The 26,814-nt window shown below is 45.8% G+C and overlaps 1 protein-coding gene across 2 annotated transcripts in view; it reads right to left on the reverse strand.

The window, feature by feature from the left end:
* Positions 1 to 14,274: 14,274 nt before the first annotated feature.
* The window catches only part of FAM169B (family with sequence similarity 169 member B), a 97,121-nt gene continuing 84,581 nt past the window's right edge, over positions 14,275 to 26,814 (reverse strand). Inside the window, exon 8 of one of the 2 annotated variants that reach the window (XM_032622539.1) lies at positions 14,275 to 14,323. In XM_032622539.1, the coding sequence (XP_032478430.1) occupies positions 14,319 to 14,323 (5 nt within the window). In that variant the 3' untranslated portion in view covers positions 14,275 to 14,318. Of the gene's footprint in view, positions 14,324 to 24,343; positions 26,401 to 26,814 lie in introns of those variants that run through there. The other variant, XM_032622540.1, reaches the window with a different exon arrangement.

Consider the following 26,814-nt stretch of genomic DNA (forward strand, 5'->3'; position numbering starts at 1 on the left):
TGGAAAGCTCCCGTGGTCTGCACTTATCTCGCTCCAGTTATACTGACAGAGTTCCAGGGCCTCGGTATGGGAACTCTTTTAGGAAAAGCCGAGGAGGAGCTGGGGGGACATGGGAGAGGAGATAAGATAGAGCAGAACATCAGGACTGTCTTTCCCACCCCCATGCCCTTGCAGGCTGGAATCCACTGGGAGACAAAGTTGGTCCCAGCCCCAGACCTGCCACGCCGTGAAGGCCCTTGGTTCTAATCACAGCATCCAGACAGTCAATGAAGTTAGGATACCTACAACCAACATTCAGGGACAAATTTAGGTCATCTCTGCATAATGAATGTTCCTGGGTTTTCCATAACCTTTACAGAAAGACTTGTATTGGGGACATTTCAAGCTAGAGATTTATTGACACAGATGGGGAGCCTCTGTGCTGGTACAACCGGCATGATGCCATGACAGTGTGGTTTTTTTTCAGCCTGCAGTCTTGAGCCACTATTTGCATTCAGCCAATCAGAAGTGAGCAGTGCTCTTAGTACCAGCCTATCACACTCTAGTAAATCAGACCAAGTGTATTCAGCCAATCAAAAGTGAGCATTACCCTAAGCCCCACCCATCACATTCAAGCCAATCACACCACAAATGCATTCAGTCAATCAGAAGTGAGCCAGAGATCTGTGCGCCACCACAACACCCACCCTCCCCATCACAGTAAATCTGACCACAAATGAATTGACCCAATCAGAAGTGGTCAATGGTCTGAGCCCCTACCCACCAGAATCCACAACATTGCTTCTACCTGTAAATCAAAAGCTGGATCTCAGTTGATATGGCTCTTAATTGCGTCATACATCAATTGAAAAAGCAACTTGCTTATAACTAGAAACTATCTGTTCATTACAAATGTATGCCCACAACAAAAATGTATACAAGCAGGAGAAAAGCTCACCCCCTTAGAGGTGACTTATCCATCAGCACAGTAGGCACCATGCCTACGGCCCAAGGAAATGTTCTGATTTATTTTTAACTAAGAAAAAAAAAAAAATGAATACAATCTGTCCTGGTTTAGATTCATCTTTATGCTAGCACAGTAGCAAAATGGGCTTTTTGGTTTTGTTTTTCATGGAAGAAGGGGCCCACAGAGGCAAAAGTGACAGGTCGCAATGAAAGTCATGTGTCAGACAAATGGGCAGAATTAGATGGTCCTGAAGGCCTGTAGAGAACTAACCATCTGTAGTTCCATGTAACCTTTCTTTTCCTTCCATTATTACAAAAGACAGAAAATTGGAGAAAAAGAATGTATCAGTCTGGACTCTTGGAAGGAAGAAAAGCAAAGAAAGGAAAGAAAGAAGGAAGGGAGGAAAGAAAGGAGAAAGAAGGAAGGGAGGGAGGGAGGGATGGAAGGTGGAAGGAAGGAAGGGGGAGAAAACGCAAACTGGATTAGGCAAAAGAGGGGGATTTTTAACTCTTGCAACTGAACACTCTAGGGGTAGAGCTGGCTGGATTCAGGGACTCAATCACTGGGATCTGGTGTCTCTCCCACTCTTAGCTCAAATTCTATCTTCTGGCCCTCCTCTGTAGCCACAGTACAGCAGCAGTCTTCCCACATATTTCCCACCAGCCTCTTTTCAGTCTGCTTAGACTGATTCTATCTCAACCAGCTCCTGCTCTGACTGGCTTAGGTCTGGGTCACCCGCCACACTCAAACTGCATGGGGCGTCCTGCACTCAGCACAGCCAGTGTGGCAACCCGGCAGCACACGCCCTACAGCTGAGAAGCCTCCGCATACATCAGCTTATCCGACCGCCCAACAAACCCTGGGAACCAGGGTCTCATTATCCCCATTTCCCAGATGAGGAGACTGAGGCCCAGAGAGGCTAAACTCGCCCAAGACCACCTGCATGCAGAATGGCACAGTCAGAACACAAAGCCAAATCTCCAGACTCCAGGTGTGTGTCCTGCCATTTTACCGCTATCTCCTTGCAGTGTAAGAATTGAGGAGAGGGGCTTCCCTGGTGGCGCAGTGGTTGAGAGTCCCGCCTGCCGATTGCGGGGGGACACGGGTTCGTGCCCCGGTCCGGGAGGATCCCACATGCTGCGGAGCGGCTGGGCCCGTGAGCCATGGCCACTGAGCCTGCGCGTCCGGAGCCTGTGCTCCACAACGGGAGAGGCCGCAACGGTGAGAGGCCCGCGTACCGCATAAATAAATAAAAAAAAAAAAAAAAAAAAAGAATTGAGGAGAGAAAATTATCACAGACCCAAGAGAGACGTAAGGGAGAAAAACAGGGAGGATGGAAAATCCCTACCAAAGTTGTACCATGGCCCTTGCTGGTCAGTTCACTGCTAGGAGTTTAAGAAACTTCCTTCCAGGGTGAGTCTTCCTGATGTTTTCCAACTGTATTGATATCCATATCACCTTTGCAGTTTTGCCACTTGTATTATTGCTTACTTATTTTTCTTGTCAACTCACCTCTTATACATAGATTTTAAACATCACCTTCATATCACAATTGTAAATCAAAACAGTATCACTTGCCTCAAATAAAAATCAACCCGGAACTATTAAACTTAAAAATGGCCATCAGCACACCAATCCAAACATCTCACATCCCAAGCAGGGTCCACAGGCTCTCCTGGGGGAATCAGAGCCGGCTGGTCACACCAGAACGCAGGCAACCACTGTGCTATGTTCTGCTACAGCTCTTTCCAGTGTGCCCGCAATCTCCCAAAGACCCTGGGATCCAGGTGAGGGAAGTCAGCATCCCCTGGAGCAGGAGGCATGGACAACCTACCCCGAATTGTGCCGCCAGCTTACCCTCATCACAAGGCTGCTGGTTCTGCCACAGCATCTGGGAGAGCTAATTTTATGTGTCAACTTGACTGGATCACGGGGTGCCCAGATATCTGGCTAAACGTTATCTTGGGGGGTGTTTGTGGGGGTGTTTCCAGGTGAGATGAGCGTCGGAATCAGTGGTCTGAGAAGAGCAGATTGCCCTCCCCAGTGGTAGGGCATCATCCAATCCACTGAGGGGGAAGGGAGGATATTCTTTCTCTCCTCACCCCCACCCCCAGCTCCCTGCCTAACTGCATGAGCTGGGTCCTCACTCTTCCGCCCTTGCATTGGGACTTACACCATCTTCACTCCTGGTTCTCAGGGCTTCAGACTCGGACTGCAATATACACCATCAACTTCCCTGGGTCTCCAGCTTGCAGATGGTAGATCTCGGGATTTCTCAGCCTCCAGAACCGCAGGAGCCAATTCCTTACAGTAAATCTTTCTAGAGATAGAAAGGTAAGTAAGCAAGTATCAATAGATAGGGTAGGTAGATAAATATCCCATTGGTTTGTTTCTCTGGAGAACCCTGACTCATACAGCACCCTTAGCCTCCTGCCCTCATACAAGATCTTATTCAGGAGCCACTAGGCCCTCGGTGGCTTCCAGCATCTTCTTTCCTGGCCATTTAGTCATTAGATCCCTAACTTCTTCCATGACTATCGCTGGTTTGGTGCCCTGGGCAGAGGAAGGTAAACTTGCACATGGGCCAGGGCAGCCAGGCAGCCCTGGGGTGAGCCACAGTCCCACCTGCATCTTTGCCCACTGTCACTCTGGCCAGCTGTTTTTCAGGTGTATGCTGGTGGCCAGTCTCCATGGGGAGACGGGAGCCACTAACTCCAAGAACTGGAAGTGCCTTAAGAGCACCCAGAGGGAGTCCCTCACTGCTGGGACAAGAAAGCCAGTCCAAGGGGCCGTGTCCTCCCATCTCACTCGCCAGCTCAGGGCAGAGATGGGCTAGGTCACAGCCCCCCAGCTCTTGGTACAATTTTCCCTCTTACTTGACCAAGAATATTCCCACCCCAAATTAAACTGGGTCAATTAAGGTTCCTACCTCCAAGGAACCTCAGTGTGCCTCAGCGGAAGAATCTAGAGTCTCTGTGGTATGGCCATGTAGCCACGAGGACATTTTCTCACCTAGGAGGGTACCGTGGCCCACATGCTGGTCACCTTGTAGGAAGAGAAACCAGGGGCTGGGCCATCAATGCAGCCCAAACAGTCCCCATGCCACCCTCACCCCAAAGCTCCAAGATTCCCCATCCTGTGGATGGGGATGCCCTTGCGGGACTGCATGGTTAGAACCATATTTATGGGCTCAATTTCATCTTTCTTGGGCAACAATACAGAAACGGCATGTCTGCCAGGAAGCAGGCATGGTCTGTGCCTTCTTCTCTTGCAACTGGACGTCTCTGCTCCACGGTTCTGAGCGCTGCCTCACAGCTGAGCGTCAGTCCAGTCCGTGCCTCTCCTCTCCCCGTGCTTCCCATCCACCCAGGAGGAGAGCTCAGAGCTGGGGGTCCCAGACAGAGAGAGGCTGACGGGGGAAGGGGGTAGACTCTTAAAGCCAAAGCTTGTGCCAAGGAAACAGAATCCCCAGGAAGGGTGGCCTTGTGAGGGAAGGGTCTTAGAGATATCGGAAATCCTCCCCAACCAAATATATTTCCCCTATCTCCACGCTTTGCTTTTATTCCTTTGGATAAGATCTCTACATTTGGCAGATAGTTCTTTACAATAGCTAAAACCGGGAAGCAGCCTAAATATCCAAAAGGAGGAATGTGGTCGTGTAAATTATGGTATTCCAGGAGATCTTGGGCAGTCTTAAGTATGATGGTTAAAACACTGGGGTAAAACAACTCAGGTAATTTAAAAAGCAAGAAGCAAATTGCATGTACAATATGATCACTACTCTGGCCTTTTAAAGAAAAAGATCTAGAAGTATAAACACCAAGAAATTGCAGTGTACCTCTGGGCCAGGTAGAAACGTAGCAGGATATGACTCCCTTAAAGGCAAGGGCACCTGTTCCCACGCAGAGCCTCAGGGCTGCTGGGTCACCTAGCCCTGCCCTGCAGGCCCCACAGAGCTGTCGCCTGGAGCACAGGCCTCCTAAACTGGGTGTGTGCCCACCCACCCAGCCCCAGGGCTTCTCCACAGGGGACACCCACCAGATTTGACAGCATCCAAGTTCTCTGAGCTTTCTTTCCATCTATTCTGGCTGTCAATTGATAGTCACAGACCAGAGCCGACTGCCTCAATGCTGTAGGGTCAGAAGCCTCCACCCTGAATTCAGGGAGCTGGCAATCAAGGTGAACATCCAAGTGGACTTTCGCTTCTAGGCTGCTCCTTTAGCATCATAACAGAAAGTCCAAGTGGCCAAACAATGCCACCAGCCACTGCCACAGACCTTATCCACCACGCCCCAAATCCTCCTCTGCTTCTTCCCCACTCCTTCCTGCCTCCCCCTCCCTCCTTCCCTCCCTTTCTCTGCCCCTCCCTCCTCCCCCCTCCCTCCCTCTCTCTCTTTCTCTCTTTCTCTCCCTCCTTCCCTTCTCCCCACCCCCACCCCACCAGCAGCACCCTCTTCAGAAATCCCCCCCTCCACCTCTCTGCATTCACCTCACTGGCTGTACTTGTATCTGGCCCTTGAAGCCCAGAGCAGTGGGAGGACGATTCCCCCCTCCCCTTTCTGTCTTCGTCTGCGACAGGCTCTGTGCTTATTTTCCCAAAGGAGTTCTTTTACCGGCACTTTTCAGTGTCATGTGTCACATGCTGATTATTCAGGCCAGGAGGAAACCAGAACCCCTGTCCCCATTACCATCATCGCTTTTTGCAATAATAGCAGCTGCTACTCACACTGGCCAGAACGTTCCAGGAGGGGAAGGGCCACGGCTCCACGTGCATGAGGCTGTCCCGGCCTCAGCTCAGCGCCTGGCCCACAGAGGGGATGAACACACACGCACTGTTTCATCCCAGGAACCAGGACCCCAAGAGGCAGAAAGCATGCTGTCCCCATGTGGAACGCTGGTGCTGGGCGGGCTCGGCTCCTCTGGGAGCTGGCCCAGCTTGGCTTAACTTGGGGGTGGGTGTCAGCCAGAAGGGTGTCCCCACCCGTCCCACCCGACCTGAGGGCCAGACTTGCTCCCCATCTCACCCCCACACAGCTCGCCCTCCATGGGGTAGACGGCCAGGCAGCAGCTCTGCTTGCTATTCTGCCCTCCCCTCTTCTCACCCCCAAGTCCATTTTTCTCAGCATTACAGCCATGGCCACCAGGACCTGGGCATCCCTGTATATAGGGCATTTAACCTTAAGCCTCTCAGTGAATCCTGCAAGGGGGACATTATTCCCATTTTATAAATGAGCAAAACTGGCCCCAAAATGTTTTAGATGCTGCTGCTGAGAAAAGGCCGAGTATCATATCAGAAAACTAAAGATGAAAATGGGGCCACACTGATGACACAGAACAGAAGGGAGTCCAGGTCACAGCTGGATGGTGACCTGCCTCTAGGAGCACGGGCCCCAGGGCTTCCTGAACCCCTCCTCCAGGGAGGATGCTGAAGGGCCACAGAGCTGAGAGCAGGGACGGGCAGGGGCTGCACAGGAGCACAAAGGACCCCACATGTGTTCCTCCCCAGAACCCTGCTCTGGGTGTGGGGGGGGGGTCGATGCACATTTACCCAGAGGTAGGCGTTGCACAACCCCACCCCCACCTCCCTGCAACACAGTGGTGCACAAAAGGAAGGGAACAGGTTGCAGAAGAAAAATAAAATGGGGACTTCCCTGGTGGTGCAGTAATTAGGAGTCCTCCTGCCAACGCAGGGGACACAGGTTCGATCCCCGGTCCAGGAAGATCCCACATGCCGCAGAGCAACTGAGCCCAACTACCACAACTACTGAGCCTCCACTCTGGAGTCCGTGCTCGGCAACAAGAGAAGCCACCGCAATGAGAAGCCCACGCACCACAACGAAGAGTAGCCCCCACTCGGAGCAACTAGAGAAAGCCTGAACGCAGCAACGAAGACCCAACGCAGCCAAAAATAAATAAAATTCTAAATAAATAAATAGTCATTTTTTTAACAAAAAGAAAGAAAAGAAAAATAAAATGCCATCAAATGCAAAAAATGAGTCTGACTGAAAGAGTCCTGCTCTGGGAGGTACCATTAAAGAGAAAGAATCGAAATCAGGATTTTTTAAAAATTTATTTTATTGAAGTATAGTTGATTTACAATGTTGTAGATCTCTGCACCCCATGTTCACTACAGCATTTCTCACAATAGCCAAGACATGGAAACAACCTAAATGTCCAATGACAGATGAGCAGATTTTTAAAAAGTGATATATATATGCAATGGAATTTTTTTTAACATCTTTATTGGAGTATAATTGCTTTACGGTGGTCTGTTAGTTTCTGCTTTATAACAAAGTGAATCAGCTATACCTATATATATATATATATCTCCGTATCTCCTCCCTCCTGTGTCTCACTCCCCGCCTCCCTATTCCACCCCTCTAGGTGGTCACAAAGCACCGAGCTGATCTCCCTGTGCTATGCGGCTGCTTCCCACTAGCTATCTATTTTACATTTGGTAGTATATATAAGTCCATGCCACTCTCTCACTTCATCCCAGCTTAACCTTCTCCCTCTCCATGTCCTCAAATCCATTCTCTACGTCTGAGTCTTTATTCCTGTCCTTCCCCTAAGTTCTTCAAAACCGTTTTTTTCTTTTTTTAGATTGCATATATATGTGTTAGCATATGGTATTTATTTTTCTCATTCTGACTTACTTCACTCTGTATGACAGACTCTAGGTCCATTCACCTCACTACAAATAACTCAGTTTCATTTCTTTTTATGGCTGAGTAATATTCCATTGTATATATGTACCACATCTTCTTTATCCTTTCATCTGTCGATGGGCACTTAAGTTGCTTCCATACCCTAGCAATTGTAAATAGAGCTGCAATGAACATTGTGGCACATGACTCGTTTTGAATTATGGTTTTCTCAGGGTATATGCCCAGTAGTGGGATTGCTGGGTCATATGGTAGCTCTCTTTTTAGTTTTTTAAGGAACCTCCATACTGTTCTCCATAGTGGCTGTATCAATTCACATTCCCACCAACACAGCAAGAGGGTTCCCTTTTCTCCACACCCTCTCCAGCATTTATTGTTTCTAGATTTTTTGATGATGGCCATCCTGACTGGTGTGGGGTGATACCTCATTGTAGTTTTGATTTGCATTTCTCTAATTATTAGTGATGTTGAGCATCCTTTCATGTGTTTGTTGGCAATCTGTATATCTTCACTGGAGAAATGTCTGTTTAGATCTTCTGCCCATTTTTGGATTGGGTTGTTTGTTTTGTTGATATTGAGCTACATAAGCTGCTTTTAAATTTTGGAGATTAATCATCTGTCAGTTGCTTCATTTGCAAATATTTTCTCCCATTCTGAGGGTTGTCTTTTCATCTTGTTTATGGTTTCTTTTGCTGTGAAAAAGCTTTTAAGTTTCATTAAGTCCCATTTGTTTATTCTTATTTCCATTTCTCTAAGAGGTGGGTCAAAAAGGATCTTGGTGTGATTTATGTCATGATGTGTTCTGCCTATGTTTTCCTCTAAGAGTTTTATAGTCTGGCCTTACATTTAGGTCTTCAATCCATTTTGAGTTTATTTTTGTGTATGGTGTTAGCAGGTGTTCTAATTTCATTCTTCTACATGTAGCTGTTCTTCCAGCACCACTTATTGAAGAGGCCCTCTTTTCTCCATTGTATATTCTTGCCTCCTTTATCAAAAATAAGGTGAGCATATGTGCGTGTGTTTATCTCTGGGCTTTCTATCCTGTTCCATTGATCTATATTTCTGTTTTTGTGCCAGTACCATACTGTCTTGATTATTGTAGCTTTGTAATATAGTCTGAAGTCAGGGAGCATGACTCCTCCAGCTCCATTTATCTTTCTTAAGATTGTTTTGGCTATTCGGGGTTCTTTGTTTTTCCATACAAATTGTGAAATTTTTTGTTCTAGCTCTGTGAAAAATGCCATTGGTAATTTGATAGGGATTGCATTGAATCTGTAGATTGCTTTGGCTAGTACAGTCATGTTCACAATGTTGATTCCTCCAATCCAAAAACATGGTATATCTCTCCATCTGTTTGTATCATCTTTAATTTCTTTCATCTGTGTCGTATAGTTTTCTGAGTACAGGTCTTTTGTCTCCTCAGGTAGGTTTACTCCTAGGTATTTTATTCTTTTTGTTTCAATGGTAAATGGGAGTGTTTCCTTAATTTCTCTTTCACATTTTTTATCATTAGTGTCTAGGAATGAAAGAGATTTCTGTGCATTAATTTTGTATCCTGCTACTTTACCAAATTCACTGATTAGCTCTAGTAGTTTTCAGGTAGCATCTTTAGGATTCTCTGTGTATAGTATCATGTCATCTGCAAACAGTGACAGCTTTATTTCTTCTTTTCTGACTTGGATTCCTTTTATTTCTTTTTCTTCTCTGATTGCTGTGGCTAAAACTTCCAAAACTATATTGAATAACAGTGCTGAGAGTGGGCAACCTTGTCTCCTTCCTGATCTTAGTGGATATGGTTTCAGTTTTTCACCATTGAGAACGATGTTGGCTGTGGGTTTGTCATATATTGCCATTATCATGTTGAGGTAAGTTCCCTCTATGCCTACTTTCTGGAGGTTTTTTACCATAAATGGCTGTTGAATTTTGTCAAACGCTTTTTCCACATCTGTTGAGTAATCATATGGTTTTTATCCTTCAATTTGTTAGTATGGTGTATCACATTGATTGATTTGTGTATATTGAACAATCCACGCATTCCTGGGATAAACCCCACGTGATCATGGTGTATGATCCTTTTAATGTGCTGTTGGATTCTGTTTGCTAGTATTCTGTTGAGGATTCTTGCATCTATGTTTTCAGTGATACTGCCTGTAGTTTTCTCTCTTTGTGACATCCTTGTCTGCTTTTGGTATCAGGGTGATGGTGGTCTCATAGAATGAGTTTGGAAGTGTTCCTCCCTCTGCTATATTTTGGAAGAGTTTGAGAAGGATAGGTGTTAGCTCTTCTCTAAATATTTGATAGAATTCACCTTTGAAGCCATCTGGTCCTGGGTTTTTGTTTGTTGGAAGATTTTTAATCACAGTCTCAATTTCAATGCTTGTGATTGGTCTGTTTATATTTTCTATTTCTTCCTGGTTCTGTGTCAGAAGGTTTCGCTTTTCTAAGAATTTGTCCATTACTTCCAGGTTGTCCATTTTATTGGCATACAGTTGCTTGTAGTAATCTCTCATGATCCTTTGTATTTCTCCAGTGTCAGTTGTTACCTTTCCTTTTTCATTTCTAATTCTATTGATTTGAGTCTTCTCCCTTTTTTTCTTGATGAGTCTGGCTAATGGTTTATCAATTTTGTTTATCTTCTCAAAGAACCAGCTTTTAGTTTTTTTGATCTTTGCTATTGTTTCTTTCATTTCTTTTTCATTTATTTCTGATCTGATCTTTATGATTTCTTTCCTTCTGCTAACTTTGGGGGTTTTTTGTTCTTCTTTCTCTGATGGCTTTAAGTGTAAGGTTAGGTTGTTTATTTGAGATGTTTTCTGTTTCTTGAGGTAGGATTGTATTGCTATAAACTTCCCTCTTAGAACTGCTTTTGCTGCATCCCATATGTTTTGGGTCGTCGTGTTTTCATTGTCATTTGTTTCTAGGTATTTTTTTTATTTCATCTTTGATTTCTTCAGTCATCTCATGGTTATTATGTAGTGTATTGTTTAGCCTCCATGTGTTTTTATTTTTTACAGATTTTTTCCTGTAATTGATATCTAGTCTCATAGTGTTGTAGTCAGAAAAGACACTTGATATGATTTCAGTTTTCTTAAATTCACCAAGACTTGATTTGTGACCCAAGATATGATCTATCCTGGAGAATGTTCCATGAGCACTTGAGAAGAAATTGTATTCTGTTGTTTTTGGATGGAAAGTCCTATAAATATCAATTAAATATATCTGGTCTATTGTGTAATTTAAAGCTTGTGTTTCCTTATTTAGTTTCATTTTGGATGATCTGTCCATTGGTGCAAGTGGGGTGTTAAAGTCCCCTACTATTATTGTGTTACTGTCGATTTCCCCTTTTATGGCTGTTAGCATTCACCTTATGTATTGAGGTGCTCCTATGTTGGGTGCATATATATTTACAATCATTATATCTTCTTCTTGGGTTGATCCCTTGATCATTAGGTAGTGTCCTTCTTTGTCTCTTGTAATAGTCGTTATTTTAAAGTCTATTTTGTCTGATATGAGAATTGCTACTCCAGCTTTCTTTTGATTTCCATTTGCATGGAATATCTTTTTCCATCCCCTCACTTTCAGTCTGTATGTGTCCCTAGGTCTGAAATGGGTCTCCTGTAGACAGCAAATATATGGGTCTTGTTTCTGTATCCATTCAGCCAGTCTATGTCTTTTGGTTGGAGCATTTAATCCATTTACATTTAAGGTAATTATCGATATATATGTTCCTATTACCATTTTCTCAATTGTTTGGGGTTTGTTATTGTAGGTCTTTTCCTTCTCTTGTGTTTCCTGACTAGAGAAGTTCCTTTTGCATTTGTTGTAGAGCTGGTTTTGTGGTGCTAAATTCCCTTAGCTTTTGCTTGTCTGTAAAGCTTTTGATTTCTCTGTCAAATCTGAATGAGATCCTTCTTGAGTGGAGTAATCTTTGTTGTAGGTTTTTCCCTTTCATCACTTTAAATATGTCTTGCCACTCCCTTCTGGCTTGCAGAGTTTCTGCTGAAAGATCAGCTGTTAACCTTATGGGGATTCCCTTGTATGTTATTTGTTGTTTTTCCCTTGATGCTTTTAATATTTTTCTTTGTATTTAATTTTTGATAGTTTGATTAATATGTGTCTTGTCATGTTTCTCTTTGGATTTATCCTGTATGGGACTCTCTGTGCTTCCTGGACTTGACTATTTCCTTTCCCCTATTAGGGAAGTTTTCAATTATAATGTCCTAAAATATTTCCTCAGTCCCTTTCTTTTTCTCTTCTTCTTCTGGGACCCCTATCATTTGAATGTTGGTATGTTTAATGTTGTCCCAGAGGTCTCTGAGACTGTCCTCAATTCTTTTCATTGTTTTTTCTTAATCTGCTCTGTGTTAGTTATTTCCACTATTTTATCTTCCAGGTCATTTCTCCGTCCTTCTGCCTCAGTTATTCTGCTATTGATTCCTTCTAGAGAATTTTTAATTTCATTTATTGGGTTGTTCATCTTTATTTGTTTGCTCTTTAGTTCTTCTAGGTCCTTTTTAAACGTTTCTTGTATTTTCTCCATTCTAGTTCCAAAATTTGGCATCATCTTTACTATCATTATTCTGAATTCTTTTTCAGGTACACTGCCTAATTCCTCTTCATTTGTTTGGTCTGGTGGGTTTTTACCTTGCTCCTTCATCTGCTGTGTGTTTCTCTGTCTTCTCATTTTACTTAACTTGCTGTGTTTGGATTCTCCTTTTCGCAGGCTGCAGGTTCATAGTTCCTGTTGTTTTCAGTGTCTGCCCCCAGTGGCTAAGGTTGGTTCAGTGGGTTGTTTAGGCTTCCTGGTGGAGGGGACTGGTGCCTGTGTTCTGGTGGATGAGGCTGGATATTGTCTTTCTGGTGGGCAGGACCACGGCTGGTGGTATGTTTTGGGGTGTCTGTGACCTTATTATGATTTTAGGTAGCCTCCCTGCTAATGGGTGGGGTTGTTTTCCTGTCTTGCTAATTGTTTGGCATAGGGTGTCCAGAGCTGTAGCTTGCTGGTTGTTGAGTGGAGCTGGGTCTTAGCGTTGAGATGGAGATCTAAGGGAGAGCTTTCGCCATTTGATATTATGTGGAGCCAGGAGGTCTCTGGTGGACCAATGTCCTGAACTCAGCTCTCCCACCTCAGAAGCACAGGCCTGACATCGGCCGGAGGACCAAGAGCCTGTCAGCCACATGGCTCAGAAGAAAAGGGAGAAAAAGAGAAAGAAAGAAAGAAAAGAAATTTATTAAAATAAAAAATTATTATTAAAAATTAAAAAGTAATAAAAAAAGAAAAAGACAGGAAGAAGAGAGCAGCCAAACCAAAAACAAATCCACCAATGATAACAAGCGCTAAAAACTATACTAAAAAAAAAAAAGACAGACAGAACCCTAGGACAAATGGTAAAAGCAAAGCTATACAGACAAAATCACACAAAGAAACATACATATACACACTCACAAAAAGAGAAAAAGGAAAAAATATATATATATCATTGCTCCCAGAGTCCACCGCCTCAGTTTTGGGATGATTCATTGTCTATTCAGGTATTCCACAGATGCAGGGTACGTCAAGTTGATTGTGGAGATTTAATCCGCTGCTCCTGAGGCTGCTGGGAGAAATTTCCCTTTCTCTTCTTTGTTTGCACAGCTCCCAGGGCTCAGCTTTGGATTGGCCCCACCTCTGCGTATAGGTTGCCTGAGGGCATCTGTTCCCACCCAGACAGGACAGGGGTTAAAGGAGCAGCTGATTCGGGGGCTCTGGCTCACTCATGCTGGGGGTAGGGAGGGGTACGGTGTGCAGGACGAGCCTGCGGTGGCAGAGGCCAGCATGACATTGCAACAGCCTGAGGTGTGACATGTGTCCTCCTGGGGAAGTTGTCCCTGGATCACGGGACCCTTGCAGTGGTGGGCTGAACAGGCTCCTGGGAGGGGAGGTGTGGACAGTGACCTGTGCTTGCACACAGGCTTCTTGGTGGCTGCAGCAGCAGCCTTAGCATTTCATTCCCATGTCTGTTGTCCACACTGATAGCCGCAGCTCGTGTCCATCTCTGGAGCTCATTTAGGCTGTGCTCTGAATCCCCTCTCCGGGCGCACCCCAAAACATTGGTCTCTTGCCTCTTAGGCAGCTCCAGACTTTTTCCTGGACTCCCTCCCAGCTAGCTGTGGCACACTAGCCCGCTTTGGGCTGTGTTCACGCAGCCATCCCCAGTCCTCTCCCAGGTATCTGACCTCCAAAGCCCGAGCCTCAGCTCCAGCCCCCACCCGTCCCCGCAGGTGAGCCGACAAGCCTCTCAGGCTGGTGAGTGCCGGTCAGCACCGATCCTCTGTGCAGGAATCTCTGCTTTGCCCTCCGCACCCCTGTTGCTGTACTCTCCTCCATGGCTCCGAAGCTTTCCTCCACCCCACCATCCTCCTGACCATCTCCGAAGGCAAAGGGGCATCCTAGTGTGTGGAAACCTTTCCTCCTTCACAACTCCCTCCCGCTGGTGCAGGTCCCGTTCTAATCCTTTTATCTCTGTCTTTTCTTTGGCCCTACCCAGGTACGTGGGGAGTTTCTTGCCTTTTGGGAAGTCTGAGGTCTTCTGCCAGCGTTCAGTAGGTGTTCTGTAGGAGTTGTTCCACATATCGATGTATTTCTGAGGTATTTGTGGGGAGGAAGGGGATCTCCACGTCTTACTCCTCTGCCATCTTGCAGGTCTCTCCATGCAATGGAATATTCTTCAGCCTTGAAAAAGAAGGAAATCCTGCCATTGGTGACAACACGGATGAAACTGGAGAACATTACGCTGAGTGAAATAAGCTGGACACAGAATGAAAAATACTGCATGATTCCACTTACATGAGGTACCTAAAATAGTCAAACTCATAGAAGTAGAAAATTGAATGGTGGTTACCAGGGGCCAGGGGAGTGGGGGATGCAGGAGCTGTTGTTCAATTGATATAAAGTTTCAGTTACATAAGATGAACACATTCCAGAGAGCTAACGTGCAGCAGCGTCTGCAGTCATGACTAGTGTATTATGCACTTAAAAATTGATGAAGAGGGCAGATCTCCTGTTAAATCTTCTTACACCCCCCCCCAAAAAAAGGGACACAGGAAATGTTTGGAGGTGATGGACATGTCCATTACCTTGATATGGTGGTGACGGCTTCACGGGTGTGTGCATATGTCCAAACTCACCAAGTTATATACAGTAAGTATGTGAAGTCTACTGTATATCAATTATATCTCAGTAAGCTGTTTTTTTTTTAAAGAGAGCTTAATGGAATGATCTCCCTGTTTCTCTGCACCCCAGTGCGGATGGGAACAGTGTGAATCCCACATGTGGGTGCATGGAAGCCGAGAGGGAACAATTCCCTTTGCCGGGAGCACACCAGGCCTCCACAGATGGTTCAGTGTTCACCCAACGTTTTTTTTTTTTTCTTTTTTTTGCAGTATATGGGCCTCTCACTGTTGTGGTCTCTCCCGTTGCGCAGCACAGGCTCCGGACGCGCACGCTCAACGGCCATGGCTCACGGGCCCAGCCGCTCCGTGGCATGTGGGATCTTCCTGGACCGGGGCACGAACCCGTGTCCCCTGCATCGGCAGGCGGACTCTCAACCATTGCGCTACCAGGGAAGCCCCACCCAACATTTTTCATTCTCTCCCTGTAACCGCAGCATCGCCCAAACGCTCACCCTGTGAGCTACCCGGGGAGCAGGCGAGCCTCACAGCCTCCTCTTTCAACCTGTGGCGGAGGGAGGTAGGGTGAATTTTAGTGGGTTGGCAGCTCCAGGTCCTATTTTTTTGCTGGCAAGCCTACCGGGTGAGTGAAGAAACTAGGAAACTTTGAAATCTGTCTGCACTCCTGGACTCACAATGAAAGATAAACATTTTTTCCTTAAAAGAAAGTAAGGAATAGAGATTTGAGCTCTCTCAAGAATAGGTCTAACTTATTATCCGTCTTGTTGCACACTGAAATGCCAGACAGGCGGAGCGGGGTGTGTGCGGGGGGGAACTAGTTCCATACTGAAACAGATCAACAGAGGCAGGCATGAGCAGTCTGCACGGCTGTTTCTTTCCCTTGTAAAGCACCGAGTTTCCAGCTGCGTTTAAAGATGCCCACCCAGGCTGGGCGTCCGCGGATTCTACAGGAGGCAGGCTGGGTCCACTGCCTGGAGACACACACCAAGGGCTGCCTGCCGCCTGGGCTGAGCGGGCTTTGGTTTGTGCAAGGCTGCCATCGTGTGGCCGCCGTGGGTATCTCCCTGGGAAAACTGCCCACGCTCTCTGCAAATCTAAGATCACCGTTTTCTGCCACCAGCCAGAAGGAGGGCTCAAGATATGGATTACGAGGAAAATCAAGTTCTAAGGTTCCCATCCAGGTCTGAATCTTCTCAAAAATACCCGATGCTGAGGCAGCCTAAAACTCTGAGGGAAAATCTGTCTGAGGTCCAGTGCATAGCAATGAGTGTCACCACCGCTGCCAGACAGTGAAGCCCTAAGGCAAGCTTCTGCATGACCCTGGGTCCCCAACGTCCTCTGCCCACCTTGCATCTGGTTTTTTTTACCGAGCAGGATTTTAAGGTTCATCCATGTTGTAGCATGTATTAGCACTTCATTCCTTTTTATAGCTGAAGAATATTCCATTGTATGGATATACCACATTTTGTCTATATCATACCCACTGCCAATTGATGGATTTTTTAGTTGATTTCAGTTTTTGGTTATTATCAACAATGCTGCTATGAACATACGTGTACAAGTTTTTATGTGGACATATGCCTTCAGTTCTCTTGCATATATACCCAAGAGTGGGATTTCTGGATCTTATGCTAAGTTTGGGGTAGAGCAGCCCACAGGGCATGGGCCCAGGATCTGGGCATAGCTTTCTTCCAAGTAATGACTTCCCTGTGAATTTTTCTATATATATTCATTGTAGAGTCAAATAACTTCCTCACCGTTAACTCCCTTTAGATGGGAATAAAAGGACATGCATTTATAAAACACAACTATTACTACTGCAACACAGAAAGCCACCAAAGGAAAAGCAGATAAACTGGACTTCATCAAAATGTTGCACTTCAAATTACATCACCAAGAAAGTGAAAAGACAACCCATGGAATGGGAGAAAATATCAATATTTGCAAATGATGTATGTGATAAGAGACTTGTATCCAGAATATATAAAGAACTATTACAACTCAAAAATAAAAAGACAATCCAATTAAGAAATGGGCAAAGGAACTGAATAAACGTTCCTCCAAAGAAGACATAAAAAGGGCTGACAAGCACATGGAAAGTTGCTCCACGTCACTAGTCATCAAGGAAATGCACGTGAAAATCATCACAAGATACTAGTTCTCAGGCATTAGGATGGGGCCATAATCACAAAGATAAAAAGCAAAGAGTGCTGGCTGGGATGGGGAGAAACTGGAACACTCCCCTATTGCTGGAGGAAATGTAAAATGGTGTATCACTTTGAAAAATAATTTGGCAGCTCCTCAAAATGTTAAAAATAGAGTTACCATATGACCTGAAATTCCACACTTGGGTATAGACCCAAGAGAATTGAAGACATATGTCCACATAAAAACACAATGTTCATAGCAGTATTATTGATGGTTGTGAAAAACTGACATCAACCCAAAAGTCCATCAATGAAGAAATGGATTTTTAAAAAGTGGTATATCCATACAGTGGAATATTCTTCAGTTATTCTGATACATGCTACAACATGGATGAACCTTAAAAACATTATACTAAATGAAAAAAAGATGCAAATGACCACACATTGTATGATCCCACTTGTATGACATGTCCACAACAGGCAACTCTAGAGAGAGAAACTAGAATTTGTGGTTGCCTAGGGCCGGGTGGTAGGTGGAAAGGGAGAGACTGCTAACGGGTACAGGGTTTCTTTTTGAGGTACTGACTGTGGTAGTGGTTGCACAACTCTGTAAACATACTAGAAACCACAACAGTATATACTTTAAAATAAACTTGATGGATTGTAAATTATATCACAACAGAGCTGTTATATAATAACAGGCAAGAACATGGAGGAACAGAATAATAAATTTTAAAACGGTGATTTAATAAAACAACACACCAGAGAAGCAGAGTCAAGATGGCGGAGTGGGAGGACGCAGAGTTCATGTCTCCCCACAACTAGGGCATCTACCAGGTGGGGACTCCGATGCCCAAGGAAAAAGGAGGAACCCCTGAGTGACCAGGTAGGATGTGGGGGGAGTGAGGGGGGAGGAGAAGTGGAGATCAGACAGGACCGGCACCCCTGAGGGGTGGCTGAGAGAAAAGAGGGGTTACCACACCTGGAGGGACCCTCGGAGGCTCAGAGGATCAGGGGGGAGTGTGGCTAGCGTTTCTCCTGCCCACTCGGGCCCCGAGAAGCCTGCAGGGTCCCCGGGCCTGGTCCTCCACCCTCCGAGACCCCCTCTGGCAGCATGGGTCCTAGAGGCATAGGAGGGACAGAGGAGGGGGAAGAGGAAGAGAGGCAGATGAGGTGGGGGTACCCACCAGGACCAGAGGATCAGGGAAAGTGCAGCTGCTGTTTCCCCCACCCACTCAGGCCCTGGGAAGCCTGCTGGGCTCCCAGGCCAGGTCCTCCGCCCTCCAAGGCACCCTACAGCCGTGTGGGTCCTAGGGTTGTGGAGGTGTGCGGGGAGAAGAGAAGCGGTGACCGGGGAGGGCCCCTCCAGGATCAGAGGATCAAGGGAGATGCAACTAGTTTCCCCCGCCCACTCAGGCCCCGGGAAGCTTGCTGGGGTCCCAGGCCAGGTCCTCTGCCTTCCAGGGCCCCCTCCAGCCCCATTGGTCCTAGGGGCGTGGGGGGTGGGGAGGAAGAGGAGAGGCAGATGGAGAGGAGCCTTCTGGGATTGGAGGATCAGGGGGGAATGAGCCTAGCATTTCCCCTGGCCACTCAGGCCTAGGGAGCCAGCTGGGGTCCAGGACCTGATCCTCAGCCCTCTGAGGCCAGAGGCACTTGTGGGCCCCACTGGCTGTGCTGAGCCTAAGCCCCGCCCCTCACCCCCACCCCCAGGGCATTTTCCTGCATGTGGGTCCTAAGCTTAGACCTTGCCCACCACCAAAGCCCTGCCCCCCACAGCCAAGGCCTTTTCCAGCTTTTTTTTTTTTCCTCTTTTTTGCTATTGTGGTTCTGTTTTACCTTCTGGTTGTTGTTTCATCTATATTTATTTTTTCTAACATAACTGTTAGTCTTCTAATCTTATTTTATTTTTTACTCTGTTATTGTTCTGTTTTTTTTTTTGGCCACCCTATGTGGCTTGCAGGATCTTGGTTCACAAGATGGGGGTCGGGCCTGAGCTCCAGCAGCGGGAGCTCTGAGTCCAAACCAAACCACTGGACTAAAAGAGAACCACAGATCCCATGGAATATTCATCACAGTGAGGTCTCCTGGAGGTCCTCATCTCGGCACCAAGACCCAGCTCTACCCAACAGCCTACAAACTCCAGTGCTGGAAGCCTCAGGCCAAACAACCAGTAAGATAGGAACACAATCCCACCCAAAAAAAAAAAAAAAAAATGAGATGACAAAAAAATATGTTACAGATGAAGAAGCAAGGTAAAAACCTACAAGACCAAATAATAGAAGAGGAAATAGGCAACCTACCTGAAAAACAATACAGAGTAATGATAGTAAAGATGATCCAGAATCTCAGAAATAGAATGGAGGCACAGATTGAGAAAATACAAGAAATGTTTAACAAAGATCTAGAAGAACTAAAGAACAAACAGAGATGAACAACACAATAACTGAAATGAAAAATATACTAGAAGGAATCAATAACAGAATAACTGAGTCAAAAGAACGAATAAGTGAGCCGGAAGACAGAATGGTGGAAATAACTGCCAAGGAGCAGAGTAAAGAAAAAAGAGTGAAAAGAATTGAAGACAATCACAGAAACCACTGGGACAACACTAAACACACCAACATTCGAATTATAGGGGTCCAGAAGAAGAATAGAAAAAAAAGTGTCTGAGAAAATATTCAAAGAGATTATAGTAGAAAACTTCCCTAACATGGGAAAAGAAACAGCCACCAAAGTCCAGGAAGCACAGAGAGTCCCAGGCAGGATAAGCCCTAGGATAAACACACCAAGACACATATTAATCAAACTAACATTATATTCAAAGAAAAAACATTAAAAGCAGCAAAGGAAAAGCAAAAAATAACATACAAGGGAATTCCCATAAGGTTATCAGCTGATTTTTCAGCAGAAACTCTGCAGGCCAGAAGGGAACGGCAGGATATACTTAAAGTGATGAAAAAGAAAAACCTACAACCAAGATTACTCTACCCAGCAAGGATCTCATTCATATTTGACATAAAAGCAAAAGCTTTACAGACAAGCAAAAGCTAAGAGAATTCAGCACCACCAAACCAGCTTTACAACAAATGCTAAAGGAACTTCTCTAAGCAGGAAACACAAGAGAAGGAAAAGACCCACAAAAACAAACCCAAAACAATTGAGAAAATGGTAATAGGAACATATCGATAATCACCTTGAATGTAAATGGATTAAATGCTCCAACAAAAAGACACGGACAGGCTCAATGGATACAAAAACAAGACCCATACATATGCTGTCTACAAGAAACCCGCTTCAGACATAGGGGCTGAAAGTGAGGGGATGGAAAAAGATATTCCATGCAAATGGAAATCAAAAGAAAGCTGGAGTAGCAATACTCGTATCAGATAAAATAGACTTTATTTAAAAGAAAGACTGTTACAAGAGATAAGGAAGGACACTACATAATAATCAGGGATCAATCCAAGAAGAAGATATAACAATTATAAATATTTATGTGCCCAACATAGGAGCAGCTTAATACATAAGGCAAATGCTAACAACCATAAAAGGGGAAATCAACAGTAATACAATAGTAAGGGACTTTAACACCCCAATTACACGAATGGACAGATCATCCAAACAGAAAATAAATAAAGAAACACAAGCTTTAAATGACACAACAGATCAGATAGATTTAATTGATATTTATAGGACATTCCACCCAAAAGTGGCAGAATACACTTTCTTCTCAAGTGCACACGGAACATTCTCCAGGATAGATAACATCTTGGGTCACAAATCAAGCCTCAGAAAATTTAAGAAAATTGAAATTGTATCAAGCATCTTTTCTGACCACAACACTGTAAGATTAGAAATCAATTACAGGACAAAAAAACTGTAAAAAACACAAATACATGGAAGCTAAACAGTGCGCTACTAAATAATCAAGAGATCACTGAGGAAATCAAAGAGGAAATTAAAAAATACATAGAAACAAATCAACCCAAAACCTATGGGATGCAACAAAAGCAGTTCTAAGAGGGAATTTTATAGCAATTCAATCTCACCTCAAGAACAAGAAAAATCTCAAATAAACAATCAAATCTTACACCTAAAGCAACTAAAGAAAGAAGAACAAAGAAAACCCAAAGTCAGTAGAAGGAAAGAAATCATAAAGATCAGAGCAGAAATAAATGAAATAGAAAACAAGAAAACAATAGCAAAGATCAACAAAACTAAAAGTTGGTTCCTTGAGAACCTAAGGATGCCACCAGAAAACTACTAGAACTAATCAATGAATTTGGTAAGTTTGCAGGATACAAAATTAATGCACAGAAATCTCTTGCATTCCTATACATTAACAACGAAAAATCAGAAAGAGAAATTAAGGAAATAATCCCATTTACCATCACAACAAAAAGAATAAAATACTTAGGAATAAACCCACCTAAGGAGGCAAAAGATCTGTACTCAGAAAACTATAAAACACTGATGAAAGAAATCAAAGATGACATAAACAGATGGAGAAATATACCATGTTCTTGGATTGAAAATATCAATATTGTGAAAATGAAAATACTACCCAAAGCAATCTACAGATTCAATGCAATCCCTATCAAATTACCAATGGAATTCTTCATAGAATTAGAACAAAAAATTTTACAATTTGTATGGAAACAAAGAAGACCCCAAATAGCCAAAGCAATCTTGAGAAAGAAACACAGAGCTGGAGGAATCAGACTCCCTATACTACAAAGCTACAGTAATCAAGACTGTATGGTACTGGCACAAAAACAGAAATATAGATCAATGGTACAGGACAGAAAGCCCAGAGATAAACCCACGCACATATGGTCATCTAATTTATGACAAAGGAGGCAAGAACATACAATGGAGAAAAGACAGCCTCTTCAATAAGTGGTGCTGGGAAAACTGGACAGCTATATATAAAAGAATAAAATTAGAGCACTACCTAACACTGTACACAAAAATAAACTCAAAATGGATTAAAGACCTAAATGTAAGACTGGACACTATAAAACTCTTAGAGGAAAACATAGGAAAAACACTCTTTGACATAAACCACAGCAAGATCTTTTTGACCCACATCCTAGAGTAATGGAAATAAAGACAAAAATAAACAAATGGGACCTAATTAAACTTAAAAGCTTTTGCACAGCAAAGGAAACCATAAACAAGACAAAAAGACAATCCTCAGAATAGGAGAAAATATTTGCAAATGAAGCAACTGACAAAGGATTAATCTCCAAAATATACAAACAGTTCATGGAGCTCGATATCAAAAAATCAAACAACCCAATTAAAAGATGGGCAGAAGACCTAAATAGACATGTCACCAAAGAAGACATACAGATGGCCAAGAGGCACATGAAAAGATGCTCAACATCACTAATTATTAAAGAAATGCAAATCAAAACTACAATATCACCTCACACCAGTCAGAATGGCCATCATCAAAAAATCTACAGGGCTTCCCTGGTGGCGCAGTGGTTGAGAGTCCGCCTGCCGATGCAGGGGACACGGGTTTGTGCCCCGGTCCGGGAGATCCCACATGCCGCAGAGCAGCTGGGTCCATGAGCCATGGCCGCTGAGCCTGCGCATCCGGAGCCTGTGCTCCACAACAGGAGAGGCCACAACAGTGAGAGGCTTGCGTACCGCAAAAAAAAAAAAAAAAAAAAAAAAACTACAAACAGTAAATGCTAGAGAGGGTGTGGAGAAAAGGGAACCCTCTTGCATTGTTGGTGGGAATGTAAATTGATACAGCCACTATGGAGAACAGTATGGAGGTTCCTTAAAAAACTAAAATAGAACTATCATATGACCCAGCAATCCACTACTGGGCATATACCCTGAGAAAACCATAATTCAAATTTCAAAAGGACATATGTACCCCAATGTTCATTGTAGCACTATTTACAATAGTCAGGACATGGAAACAACCTAAGTGTCCATCAACATATGAATGGATAAAGAAGATGTGGTACATATATACAATGGAATATTACTTAGCCATAAAAAGGAACGAAATTGGGTCATTTGTAGAGATGTGATGGACCTAGAGTCTGTCATACAGAGCAAAGTAAGCCAGAAACAGAAAAACAAATATTGTATATTAACGCATATATGTGGAATCTAGAAAAACGGTACAGATGAACCTATTTGCAGGGTAGAAATGAGACACAGACGTAGAGGACGGACGTGTGGACACAGGGTGGGAAGGGGAGGGTGGGACAAATTGGGAGATTAGGATTGACATATATACACTACCATGTGTAAAACTGATAGCTAGCGAGAACATGCTCTAAAGCACAGGAAGCTCAGCTTGGTGCTCTGTGACAACCTAGATGGGTGGGATGGGGGAGGGAGGGGAGATCCAAGGTCCAAGAAGGAGAGGATATAGGTATACATATAGCTGATTCACTTCATTGTATAGCAGAAACAAAAACAACATTGTAAAGCAATTATACTCCAATAAAAAAAATTTTTTTAAATAAAAATAAAACTCACCATGCACACAGCCTCTCTGACAGTCCTCATGCACCCCTGCCACTTGGAGGGAACCCTGCACAGAGCCCCACACCGACAGGGCTGTGTGCTGCCAGGAAGCGGCTGCTCTGAGCTCCACATTTCTCTCTAAGGCCACGTGGTTTGTTCGTTCATCTTTTTTTTTTTTTTTTTGCGGTACGCACGCCTCTCAATGTTGTGGCCTCTCCCGTTGTGGAGCACAGGCTCCGGACGCACAGGCTCAGCGGCCATGGCTCACGGACCCAGCCGCTCCGCGGCGCGTGGGATCTTCCCGAACTGGGGCACGAACCCGTGTCCCCTGCATCGGCAGGCGGACTCTCAATCACTGCGCCACCAGGGAAGCCCTGTTCGTACATCTTTAAATGAATTACATCAACACATCAGTTTTTCTTCCTTGGGAGGATTCTCTTATTGATAGTAACTTCATCAAACCCCTGAGCCACTTTGATCAGTTCATTTCCTCATAAACAGAAAGTACCAGTGATTTGTCTCAAACAGTGAAATGTTCACAGCTCACATCTACACCACGTGTGAAAGGTTACGTCTGACGTCACACACAGCAGCCCCTCCATTACAGACTTGAGACCACTGTGCCTCCTTCCCAGAGAGCCTACATGCACTGGGGGACTTTACATCTCCGTACGGAACTCTAAACTTTCTATTCAGTTGGACTCACCCCTCTTTCTAACGAATGTAAGAGAGACAAGCGTATTGGAAGATTCCAGGAGGGACCCTTCCAGAAAACAGTTTCCTTGAGTCCAGGGACCATGCTTCACTTATCTGTATGTCCCCTGTGCCCAGCACAGGGCTTGGCCCTGAGCAAGCACACTGAATGTCTATTGTACAGCAGGATGGATAGATGGATGGATGGATGGATGGATGGATGGATGGATGTGAACAAATGGGTAAATGCGTGGGTGGGAAGATGAACGGCGAGATGGAGGGAGAGAGCAAGAGAGGGACAGGGAAATGGATGGGTGGGAGGATGGATGGATGGATGGACACATGGGTGAGTAAATAAGTAACAGAGGTCCCACCCCATGTACCCTTTAACCACTCAGGGAAGCAGCAAGTAAGTATCTTGCCAGCGCTCGGCACTGGTCGTCTTCTTCCCACCCCCAGCCTCCAGGATGGACTTCACTAAATCCCTAAAAGGTTGAAACTGTCTTTCCACCAACCTCTCCAGGGTCTAGCAGCAGAGGAACAGAAGGAAGGTGTCACCCCTCACTCCTGAGGTGACATGTTACCATCCACCCCCCAACAGTTACCAAGGGCCAGGTCGGAGCTGACACTCAGCCACCCCAGGCTGACCCTGGTGGAGGCTCAGGGAGGCCCAGCGAGTGACCAGTGCTTAGAGGCCATGTGGGAAAGAGGGGACACCTGAGCTGAAACCAGATGTGTAAGCAGGAATGAGCCTGACTAACGTGTATGTGTGCGTGTGTGTGTGTGTGCGCGCACACGCGTGCAGGAGGGAGTGGTGAGGGAGGGGAAGGCAAAGACCCCCAGCAGACCCTAAGTAAGACCCTGGTGTGTCTGAGGATGGAGAGGCCCAGGCAGCCAGGCAACAGAAGATGGGGCGGGCGAGCCCAGAGGCAGGTGCGGCGTCAGCAGCGCCCTCTGTGACAGGCCCTGGGTGCTGCAAAGACAGTGTCGAGCCACAGAGGGGGTGGAGTGTCCTTGGTGATACAATCAGGTTTGCATTCCCCAGAAGTTAAGGCAGCACTTGGCTTGCCCGCCCCAAGAAGACCTGACCAGCCTTCCCTGGAAAGAATCCTACTGACCCTGGGAGAGCCCATGCTGACTGCGGAGAAAGCCCATCCCGATCTCAGGAGACAGGCTCTGAGACCTCGTGAAGCTGCCTGGACTGTGCCTTGCCCTGTGAACAGGCCCACGGCCAGCCTCGCCTGTCCTCACTGAGGTCTGGGGGGACAGGAACCCTGACAGCGGCTGGGCACGTGCCGGAGCAGGGCTGTGTAGGTATGTAGAAAGGGGGGCTGCTGTCACATGCAGGCCAGGATGTCACCTTTACAGTCACCTTTATTAGCACAAGCCTGTCTGCTGAAGGCACCAATACTATAGAAGGGCCATCAGCCCAAAGTCCCCTCCGGCAGTTCCCTTGGGAAGTAGGTGCTGCTACGATCCTGGGGCCCACCTGGAGCCCACTCTGAGCACCTCCTGCACCAGCCAGACGTGAGCCAGAGGCCTGGGTGTGCACCAGGCAGCCTGGCCCTGACCTCAGGGAGCTTCCGACGTGGCTGAAGCTTCTCCAGAAAGAAACGTGTCTCCTTGGAAACCCCTCTGGTGTCTGGGGTCTCGCAGTTACAGCAGAGCTGTCGTGGGCAAACCCCAGAGGGATTTCTGCAGTGTGGACGGGGCAGCCCTGGGCTTCCTTGTGCTGAAGAAAGAGGCGTAGTCATGTGGTTCCAGGGCAGTCTTTACAAACTCATCCTGAGCAAGAGGAACCACGTTAGGTTTAATGAATGGGCTTCTGAAATCTGAGCGTGGGGAAATGATTACTTGCCCCTGTACAGCACCTTCGGATTAAATGAGGGGCTTCTCAGGCTCCCCATCACCTGAGCCCACACATCAAGCCTGAGGTAGGAAGGTCTGTGTGGTCATTTGCTCCTCAAATGACAGCACAGCAAGGACAGAGGCCAGCTCCCAGCGACAGGAGCATGGAGTGGCAGGTAGCTCTCAAACCCACGTCCCCTGGAGCCTAGGCAAGCCTCTCAGTGGACTCAGCTCAGCCTCTGCGAGTTAGGGGTTAGGAGCTGGGACGCATGTGCTTCCGCCACGACCCTGGGGGCAGCCCAGCATCCACCGCCGTCCTCTTGGCTTCCTTCCCCTCCTGCTCAGGCCAGCATGCTCTCGCAAGCCACCCAGCTGCTTCTGTCGCTGCGCAATCTCGATCATTCTTCTCCAGTTCTTCTCCACTGATCCTCTCCTGAAACCAGAGAAGAATCAACAGAGCATCCCAATTAACACTGGCCTGGCTGCGCCCTGCACCGCGAGCTCAGAGTCAGAGCAGGCGAGCCAGGTTCACACACCAGGCCGGCCGCGGGGACACCGTGTGCTGTACGTAAGATGCTCTGAGCACTGATGGGAACATATATTTAGTGGTGGGACATGAAGTCCTGGCCCGGGGAGATCCAAGAGAGAACAAGGCAAGGAGGCACTACTATAAAAGTGGGGAAGTGCAGACTTCCCCAGACACATGCCCGCAGGCGTCAGGTCACACTGGACACCTCCTGCCTCCTCTAACGGCCTTCAGCGTTTAAAAGGAGAGTCAGAGATTAGCACAGAGGCAAAGCACACACTCGGTTCAGTAGCCTGACAGCCCATCTTTCCACTGTGACCC

The sequence above is a fragment of the Phocoena sinus genome, chromosome 2 (assembly GCF_008692025.1).
Source record: "Phocoena sinus isolate mPhoSin1 chromosome 2, mPhoSin1.pri, whole genome shotgun sequence".
Lineage (NCBI taxonomy): Eukaryota > Metazoa > Chordata > Mammalia > Artiodactyla > Phocoenidae > Phocoena > Phocoena sinus.